At 38.5% G+C, this 10,000-nt stretch overlaps 1 protein-coding gene across 2 annotated transcripts in view; it reads right to left on the bottom strand.

Moving 5' to 3' along the window:
• LOC126980286 (kin of IRRE-like protein 1) overlaps nucleotides 1-10,000 on the bottom strand; it is a 138,240-nt gene that overhangs the window by 5,845 nt on the left and 122,395 nt on the right. For both annotated transcript variants that reach the window (XM_050830000.1, XM_050830002.1), the window contains 2 exons: nucleotides 5,822-5,954; nucleotides 2,882-3,032 (listed from right to left, as the gene is read on the bottom strand). In XM_050830000.1, the coding sequence (XP_050685957.1) occupies nucleotides 2,882-3,032; nucleotides 5,822-5,954 (284 nt within the window). The remainder of the gene's footprint in view (nucleotides 1-2,881; nucleotides 3,033-5,821; nucleotides 5,955-10,000) is intronic.

The following is a 10,000-nucleotide window of genomic DNA, read 5'->3' as shown; positions in this document are numbered from 1 at the left end:
GAAGAGGTCAGTGAAGGAGTAGAGGAGTAGGAAAAAGAGGAGGAAGTTAGTAAAAAGAAGAAGAGAAAAGAGAAGTGGACAGTAAAGGGTGGAGGAAGAAGAGGAGGAGGAAGAGATCAGAGAAGGAGTAGAGGAGGAGTAGGAAGAGGAAGAGGGAGTTAGTAAAGAGTAATGGAGGAAAGAAAAATACTCAGGAAATGGAAAAGAACGAAGAAAAGAGCAGAAAAGACTAATGGGAAAAGGGTATAGAGGGGCAATTAGGTAAAGGAAAAGAAAAAAAAGAGTAATGAGAAAAGATGAAAATGAGGGTGAGGGAAAAAGAAGAAAAGAAAAGGGTAATGAAAAAAAGGGACAAGGGAGAGGATGAAAGAAAAGACTAATGAGAAAAGGATAAAAAAGGGTAATTAGGTAAAGGAAAGGAAAGAAAAGACTAATGAGAAAAGGGTATAGAAGGGCAATTAGGTAAAGAAAAAGAAAGAAAAGAGTAATTGGAAAAGAGAAAATGCGGGTGAGGGAAAAAGAAGAAAAGAAAAGGGGAATAAGAAGAGGGTAAAAGAGTAAGAGTAAAAGAAAAGAAAAGGGTAATAAGAAAAGAGTCAAAGAATTAAAGGATGAAAGAAGAGAAAAGGGAGATGAAAACATGAAAGCACACACACTCAGAAAATAGAAGTGGACAAGATACACAACCGAGAAATTACATCACCAGAAAAAAAATAACAAGAAAAAAAACGAATATTCAAAACAGTTTCCAGGGAGAGGCGAACCGGATGCTACTTCAAAAAAACATTAAAAATAAACGAAAACTAACTAATAAAAAAGAAAACCAAATTGAAAGTAAACATCAATAGGACGTCTCAGGTAAAAAAAAAATAATAAGGTAAAAAAAAAAATCAAAACGTCAGACCAAGGACTAAAAAAAAAAAAAAAAACAGGTAAGGAGGATGTCAGGTGAGTCAACAGGTACGAGACGTTGAGCTACCTGGAGTAATTGACGAGGCAGGCAAGACAGGTGAGCGGAACATGCAGGTTGAGATTGATAAGCGTGAAGGAAGGTATGGGATTAGTAACAGAAGAGAAAGAGGAATAGAAGAAAGAGGCGGAAGAGAAGAAGGAAGAAAGAGAAAGAGTACAGTAAGAAGAAGGAGAGGAAAAGGAGGAGAAAGAAGGAGGAAGAGAAAGTGAAACAGGAAAAAAAGGGGATTATGTGAAGAGAAGAGGAAGAGAAGGAGAAGAGTATAATAAAAAGGAGAAAAAGAAGAAGATTAACAGGTACATACAAAAAAAGGGAAATGGAAGAAAGAGGCGGAAGAGAAGGGGAGGAAAGAGAAAGAGTAGAGCAAGGAGAAGGAGAGGGAAGAAGAGTAGAGGCAGGAAAAGGAGGAGAAAGAAGAAGGAGGAAGAGAAAGTGAAACAGGAAAATAAAAGGGATTATGTGAAGAGAAGAGGAAGAGGAGGAGAAAGAAGGAGGAGGAGAAAGTGAAATAGGACAAGAAGGGGATGTTTGAAGAGAAGAGGAAAAGGAGGAGAAGGAGTATAATAAAAAGGAAAAGAAGAAGAAGAAGATTAACAGGTACATATATAATTAATTAGGTTCAAAGACAGACAGGTATCGTAGGAAAAACAGACAGGTAGGCAGAGTTAAAATACAGGTAGATGAGTTAAATGAATGCAATAATTAGACGATGCACAAAGAAATACAGACAGACAGATAAAGACAGATACAGACATGAGTAAGGTTAGACAGACAGACAGACAACAACAGCGAGAAAGTTGATTTTTACGTAGAGAAAAGCAAAAGAAAAAAGGGGTGAATAAAGACAGACAGACAGGTTGAGACAAAGAAATAGACAGACAGACAGACGGATGGACAGACAGACAGACACTTTAGCAACAAAAACTTCTCCCATAAAAAAAATTACCTCTTTAAATCGCCATCATCTCCTCCTCCTCCTCCTCCTCCTCCTCTTTTTTTTCTCCTCATTCTTGCCTCCTCTCATTCAGGTCTTCTTTTTTTTGTTTTTCTTTACGTTAGTGTGTTTTATTTTCTTGATTTCTGGATACCATTGTTTTTGTTGTTTTTGTTGTTTTATCTTCATTCACATTACCTTTTTTTCTTCGTTATCTCGCCTTTGTTTTTGTTTTTCTTTCTCCTTTTTCTTCCGTTCGCTTTTATCGCTTCCACTTGTTTTCGTTTGTTTTGTTTTGTTTTTCTCACTTTTGCTTTCGTTCCCCGTTTGCTAATCTGTTGTCTTTCCTTCTTCTCCTTCCTTCCTCTCTTTCTCTCATGTTATCTTTCTTATTCTTTTTTTTTTCATCTCTTTCCTCTTATCCGTAATCCTCTTTCCATGTTTTCTCTCTCATTATTTTTGTTTTGCTTCCGTTCATTGTTTTTCCTCTTCCTTTTTCTCCTCTTCTAATCCGCATCCTCTTTATCCTCCTCCTCCTCCTCCTTCTCTTTCTCCTCGCTCTTCTTATCTTCACCTTTCTTTATAATTTTCTTCTTTGTCTTTGCTTCTTCTTTCTCCTCCTCCTCCTCCTTTTTATTATACTCTTTCTCCTTCTTCCTCTTCTCTTCACCCCCCTTTCTTCTTCTCCTCTTCCTCCTTCTTCTTCTTTCTCCTCCTTTTCCTACCTCTACTCTTCTTCCCTCTCCTTCTCCTTAGTATACTCTTTCTCTTTCCTCCTCTTCTCTTCCCCCTCTTTCCTCTTCCTTCACCTCTCATCCCCTCCTCCTTCTCCTCCTCCTCCTACTCTTTTCCTTTCCTCATATTACCCTCTCATTCTTTCTCCTCCTTTTCCTTTTTCCCATTACTCTCCCTCCTCCGTCTCCACCTCTCCACCACCACCACCACCATCACCAACTCCAACACCTTTCTCTTACCTGGGCGAGTCGTAATCAAGCTCCTGTGCGTTCCGAAACCAGGTGACGGTGCCCACGTTATCCGAGTGGGTGTTAACGAGGCAGGAGAGCTTGATGGTGGACCCGCTCTGGATGAACACCTCCTCCGGGCCCTCGATCCGCGCCTGCTGGACTGAAGAAGGGGAGGAGAAGCTGATTAGGAGAGGGGACGGTTGGATAGGTTAGGTTAAGTGATGTTGAAAGCGACTGCCGTTGAGGTAGAAGTGATGTCGTTCTTTAGTAATGCAAGAAGTGGAAAAGAACAAAGAAGAAGAACAAGATAAACAGGAAGAGGAGGAGGAGGAGGAGGCATAACAGAAATAGCATTAGAGTGGAATTAAGTAGTCATAGGTGAGAGAGAGAGAGAGAGAGAGAGAGATAGAGAGAGAGAGAGAGAGAGAGAGAGAGAGAGAGAGAGAGAGAGAGAGAGAGAGAGAGAGAGAGAGAGAGAGAGAGAGAGAGAAGAGAAGAGAAGAGAAGAGAAGAGAAGAGAAGAGAAGAGAATGACTGCATCATGGTAGACAATATATAGTGGAGAGGAGGGGGAAGAGAAAGAGCAAGAGAAGAAGAAGAGGAGGAGGAGGAGGAGGAGGAGGAGGAGGAGAAGGAGGGGGAGGGAAAATGGAGGAAAGCGTCGATTCAAGGTTATATATTCTAAGATAAGTATTTAGCAGAGGAGAAAAAAGAGGAAAAGAGGAGGAGGAAGAAGACCCGAAGCAAGAAGAAGAAGAAGAGGAAGAGGAATATGGAGAAGACGTAAGGGGACAAATGGAACAGCGAGAGGCACTAAAATATGCTACAAAATGGACGTAAAAGAGATGAGATGATAAAGGGAAGATTGGAAGAAGATAAAAAGATGATAACACAGTGAAAATATTGTACAAGGAAGACGGGGAATGGCAGGATAGAGATAACATAAAATACGAAAGAAGAGGAGAAGGAAGAAGAGGAGGAGGAGGGGGAGGGAAGGATGAGGAAGAAGACAAAGAGGCAAGAAAACACAAGGAAGGAATAATTAAAGAAAATGGAAAGAAAAAGGAGAAGGAAGAGGAGGAGGAGGGGCAATAGAAGAAGGAAGAGAAGAATAAGAATAAGAAAAGGGAATGAAGAGGAAGAAGAGAGACAGAAGAGTAAGAAAAACAAAAAAGGAGAAAGAAAACCAATATCAATAAAGAAAACACAATGAACAAAGAAAAGATAAAGAAGAAAAAAAAAACAAGAATAATGAAGAAAAAAAGAAGAAAAGAGAAGAATAAAGAAGAAAATTAAAAAAGAAGAGAGAGAAAGAAAAAAAAAAGATAAATAAGAACAAGAACAAGAATAATGAAGAAAAATAAGAAAAAGAAAAGAAGAAAATTAAAGGAGAAGAAGAACAGGAGGAGAAAGAGAAAGAAAAAAACAAGAAAAAAACAGGACAAGAAAAGAGTAAACAAACCGCAGTTGAAAAAAAAACGGAGAAAAAGAAGAAAATAAAAGAAAAACTTCACCCAACTTTTAAAACCCTCCAAGGTGTGTCTCATTAATATTAATTTGAGGGGAGAGAGAGACAGGTAAACACCTTCTTGGCTCACTTGAGAGGGAGGAGGGGGAGGGAAAAGGGGAAGGGGAGGGGGTTACAGGGGCAGTAGGGGAGGGGAGGGGAAAGGGTAAGATATGCATGTAAATTAAGGGAAAAGGTCAATATCTGAGCAAGTATGAGAGAGAGAGAGAGAGAGAGAGAGAGAGAGAGAGAGAGAGAGAGAGAGAGAGAGAGAGAGAGAGAGAGAGAGAGAGAGAGAGAGAGAGAGAGAGAGAGAGAGAGAGAGAGAGAGAGAGAGAGTTTCCACTATAGGTGTGCATTTCTTTATTTTTATTCTTCTTCGTTCTCTTTTCCTTTCTCTCTCTCTCTCTCTCTCTCTCTCTCTCATCCTCAATTAATCTTTCCTCGTTTAATCTTTAATCTTTGCTTATGTTATGCTTTTCACTCTCTCTCTCTCTCTCTCTCTCTCTCTCTCTCTCTCTCTCTCTTTCTCTCTCTCTCTCTTTCTCTCTCTCTCTCTGTGTGTGTGTGTGTGTGTGTGTGAGTGTGTGTGAGTGTGTGTGTGTGTGTGTGTTTTCCTTCATACAAGCAGGTCATTCCTCTGTTTTTATTCTCCATCACTTCCTCCTCCTCCTCCTCCTCCTCCTCCTCCTCCTCCTCCCCCTCCTCCTCCTCCTATTCTCCACCTCCTCCTCCTGAAAACACAATGCAGCTGGTCCTTTCTAACACACTATCACGTTACCTCCTTCATCTCCTTTCTCTTTTCTCTTTTACTTTAATCTTCTATCTCTTTTTTTTTCTCTCCTCCACACACACACACACACACACACACACACACACACACACACACACACACACACAGAGAACTGACTCTCTCTCTCTCTCTCTCTCTCTCTCTCTCTCTCTCTCTCTCTCTCTCATGTATTTTCCTTATTATCTTTTTTTTTCCTTTTTGTCAATTCTCGAAGCGTCTTTTATTTCCTTTCTTCTTTTTTTCTTCTTCGTTTTCAATTTCCTGCGAATTCATATTTTGGGCGTATCAATTTTCAAAGACAATATTGTGTTTTTTGTTTGTTTGTTTGTTTCATGTGATCGTATCTTTCCGCTTCTGGAACTGCGCTTTGTCTCTTCTTTATTATTTTTTCTTCGTCTTCCCTTCCTCATGTTCCTCTCTTTTTTTCTTTCGTATATTTCATTCTTTTTTCTTTCTTACCTCTCCCCTTTTGAATTTTCTCTCTCATTACTTTCCTTTCCTTTCTTTTCCTAACATATTAATTACCATCATATTTCTACTACTACTACTACTACTACTGCTACTACCACTACCACCACCACTACTACTACTACTACTACTAAACCCACCACCACCACCACCAACAACAACAACAACATCTTCTACACACCTTCCACGGACAGCAGCACAGGCAGGTGTATCTTCGGGCTCGTGGATACCTGGCACTCGTACACACCTGCGTCTCGGAAGGTCACGGGGTTCACCTCCAGGTACCAATCATTGCTGCCCTCCGGATGGTACACCTGGCGGGGCGAGAGACAGGTGCGTTAGTCAGGTGTAAGGGGGGGGGGGGGGGTGGAGGGGAGTGGGGGAGGGGATAAATAAGGGAGTAATGAGTGTATGACGTCATGATTAGAGGGATGGAATGAGGAAGCATGAATGAAAGTAAAGAAGAAAGGCTGGAAGGATGAAAGGAAGGGATGATAGAAGGAAATATGTAAAAGAAAAAGCCAAAAATAGAAGGAAAAGAGGAAGAAAGATAAGGAAGAAAGAAGGAAATAAGGCAGACACATATATAAGGTAATGATCAAGGGAAGGAAGGATAGATGGATGAATGGAAGGAGGGATGGAAGGAGGGTAAAAAAAAAAGAAAGAAAGAGACGAGGCAAATATGGTTGTGTGAGCGAAGTAGGAAGGGAATATATGAAGGAAGGAAAGAGGGAAAGGAAAGAGGGAGGAAGGAGGGAAGGAAAAATGGATCTAATGAGAGATGAAGGGAGGAAGGGAGGAATGATAAAAGGAAGAATAAATAAGGAATGAATGAATGAAGGAATGAAGGCCGGAAGGAAAGATAAAAAGAAAAAAAGACAGACAGAAACAAAGAAGGAGGGAAAAAGAAAATGGACAAAAGAAAGAATAATGAAAGTGAATGATTGAGAAAAGGAAGTAAAGAAAATAAATAAGGAATGAAGGAATGAAGGAAGGAAGGAATGAAGGCAAGAAGGAAGGAAGGAGAGATAGACAGAAAGAAAGACGGAAGGAAAAATAAAAATGAACAAAAGAAAGAATAATGAATACAGGAAACAATGAAAGTGAATGATTGAGAGAAGAAAGAAAAGAATGAATAGGAAATAGAAAACAGTGGCACGTAGGAGACACACGAGGATGAAAGGAGAGAAGTGAAAGGGAAAGATAAAATACAGAGGAAACAGAGATCAAAGAGGAGAAATAAAGAAAGGAAGAGAAAGAGAAGAGATAAGAAAAAGCAGGTGTGTCCAAACAGGTGTGTATGCAGAGGGGGACAGATGTGGAAACAGGTGTGGAAATAAAAACAACAAAGAAAACAAGTGTCAAAGAAAGAGGAATTAAGAAAGGAGAGAAGAGGAAACAAGGAGATGAAGACGTGGAGCAGAGAATGAAAAGATGAAAGTGCAAAGAAAAAGAAAATAAAGGAAAAAAGGAAAAGGAAGAGAAAAAAAGGAGAAAGGGAAAAATGGAAAAGAAAGAGGAATAAAGAAAGGAGAGAAGAGGAAACAAGGAGATGAAGACGTGAAACAGAGAATGAAACGGTGAAACAATGCAAAGAAAAAGAAAATAAAGGAAAAAAGGAAAAGGAAGAGAAAAAAAGGAGAAAGGGAAAAATGAGAACGAAAGAGGAATAAAGAAAAAAGAAAAGGAAAACAATTACATAAAGACACGAAACAAAGCATGAGAAAGTGAAACAGTGCAAAGAATAGAAGAAGAAGAAGAAGAAGAAGAAGAAGAAAAAAAAGTAGTAGAAGAAGAAAAAAGAAGAAGAAAAAGAAGAAAGAGAAAAATGAAAAAGCGTGAGAGGGAAGACAAGGAGAGGAGGTAAAGATGTTAAACAGAGAAAGAGGATAAAAAGAGGAAGAAGAGGAGGGGAGAGAGCGTAAAGGAGCAAGAGGAACAGCGAAAGAGAGAGAGAGAGAGAGAGAGAGAGAGAGAGAGAGAGAGAGAGAGAGAGAGAGAGAGAGAGAGAGAGAGAGAGAGAGAGAGAGAGAGAGAGAGAGAGAGAGAGAGAGAGAGAGAGAGATATAGAGAGAGAGAGAGAGAGAGAGAGAGAGAGAGAGAGAGAGAGAGAGAGAGAGAGAGAGAGAGAGAGAGAGAGAGAGAGAGAGAGAGAGAGAGAGAGAGAGAGAGAGAGAGAGAGAGAGAGAGAGAGAGAGAGAGAGAGAGAGAGAGAGAGAGAGAGAGAGAGAGAGGAAGAAAAATGAGCCAACTGAGACCACGAAAAGGGAAGAGAGAGAGAGGAAGAAAGAGAGAAAGAAAGAGAGAATTAAGTGAAAGGGAGGAAGAAAGGAGAAGGTGAAAGACGAGAAGGGAAGAGGAATAAAAGAACAGAGAAAAAGGAGGAGAAATGTAAGGAAATACCGAACGAGGGAAGAGAGAGAGAAAAGGAGAGTAAAGAAAAGAAGAAAGAGGAGGAGGAGGAAGAAGAATCACACGAAAAATACAATAGGAGAAAGAGAATAAGGAATACAGAATAAGAAAGAGAATAAGAAAGATAATGAGACACAGAGTAAAGAAAAGAAAGAGGAAGAATAAAAAGCTCAAAATATTATAAGAAAGAAAGTAAGAGAAAGCGAAAAAAATAAGAACGAGGGAAAAAGAGGATAAGAAAGAGAAAATAAAAATGATAAAATAGAAAAAGAAAGCAAATGAGTGAGAATGAGAAAGAGAATAAAGAGAAAAAGAAAAAACTAAGAAAAGTAAGTAGAAAAAGAGAAGGAAGATAAGAGAAAGAAAAAATTATGAAAGTTGAAGAAAAAATAAAGAAAAGAAATTAGAGAAACGAAACAAGATAGAAAAAAAAACAAAAATAATTCCAGCAAACGAAAAAAAAAGCAAAAAAGGAGTAAGAGATAAAATTAATAAAGGAGAGACATAGAAAAAATTAAGACAAAAGAGTAAGGAAGTGAATCGTCAAAAAATGCAAAAAAAAAAAAAAAGATAAGAAAAAGGGAAGAGAAATAAATCAGAGTAAAGGAGAGGGAGAAGAGAAGACAAGGAAGGTTAGGAGAAAAAACGAGACAGCCGAATAAGGGAGTGAATCAAGGAAGGAAGGAAGGAGGAAAAAGAGGAAGACAGAAAAATGAATTAGAAGGAAAGGAGGAAAAGAGGAAGACAGAAAATGGACTAGAAGGAAAGGAGGAAAAGAGGAAGAAAAAGAGGAAGACAGAAAAATGAATTAGAAGGAGAGGAGGAAAAGAGGAAGATAGAAAATGGATTAGAAGGAAAGGAGGAAAAGAGGAAGAAAAAGAGGAAGACAGAAAAATGAATTAGGAGGAAAGGAGGAAAAGAGGAAGACAGAAAATGGATTAGAAGGAAAGGAGGAAAAGAGGAAGAAAAAGAGGAAGACAGAAAAATGAATTAGGAGGAAAGGAGGAAAAGAGGAAGACAGAAAATGGATTAGAAGGAAAGGAGGAAAAGAGGAAGAAAAAGAGGAAGACAGAAAAATGAATTAGGAGGAAAGGAGGAAGAGAGGAAGAAAAAGAGGAAGGAAGACAAAACCGATGAGGAGGAAAAAAATTACTCCACAGAAAATGAAACTAAATTAGAAAAGAAACAAAAAGAATAAAGGAAAAGAAAAAAAAAGAAAAAAAGAAGAATACCAAAGAAAGAAAGATAGATAGAGAAAAAACAGATAGAAAAAAGATTAAAAAATCTGAAGAAGGGACAATTGAAAACAGTGGAAGTAGAGAACATGAAAAAATAAGGAAAAACAAGCAAATAAAGAAAAATTATAAATGAGGAAAATCACAAAAAATACACCACAGTGAAAATAGAAGAGACAGAGAGAAAAGGAATAAAAGAGGTAGAGAAAAAGACAAGTAAAAAAAGGAAAAGAAAGAACGAAAAAAATAGTATTCCAGATAAAAAAAAACAAGAAAAATAAAAATAAATAATAAAATGACCAAAGAAAAAAAGGAAGTGGGTTAAGAAAAGGAAAAAGAAAATAGAAAAATTAAAAGGAAAACAATTTTACTCAGAAGATAACTTGGAGCACACGACAAGGAAAAGAGAAGAAGGAGGAAGAAGCGCATTTGGGTAAGAAGAAGGGAAAGAGGGAGAAAGAAGAAGAGAAGGAAATAAAATGAGGAGGAAAACGAGGAAAGGAGGGAGGCAAAGTTAGAGAAAGAAAGAGAAAGAAAGCGATAGAGGAAAGGAGAAAGGAAGAAGAGGGAGAGAGAAAGTGAGACAAAAAGGGAGGGAGAGATGATAGATGAAAGAAAGGAAGATAAAGGATAAGAAGGATAGAAGAATGGGGAGAACGAAGGAAGGGAAAAGAGATAGAGAAAGAATAGGGAGAGAGGGAGGAAGGGGAGAG

This window comes from Eriocheir sinensis, chromosome 44 (assembly GCF_024679095.1).
Source record: "Eriocheir sinensis breed Jianghai 21 chromosome 44, ASM2467909v1, whole genome shotgun sequence".
Lineage (NCBI taxonomy): Eukaryota > Metazoa > Arthropoda > Malacostraca > Decapoda > Varunidae > Eriocheir > Eriocheir sinensis.
The sequence above is the reverse complement of the archived record's forward strand: the minus strand, read 5'-3'. Positions and strand labels throughout refer to the sequence as shown.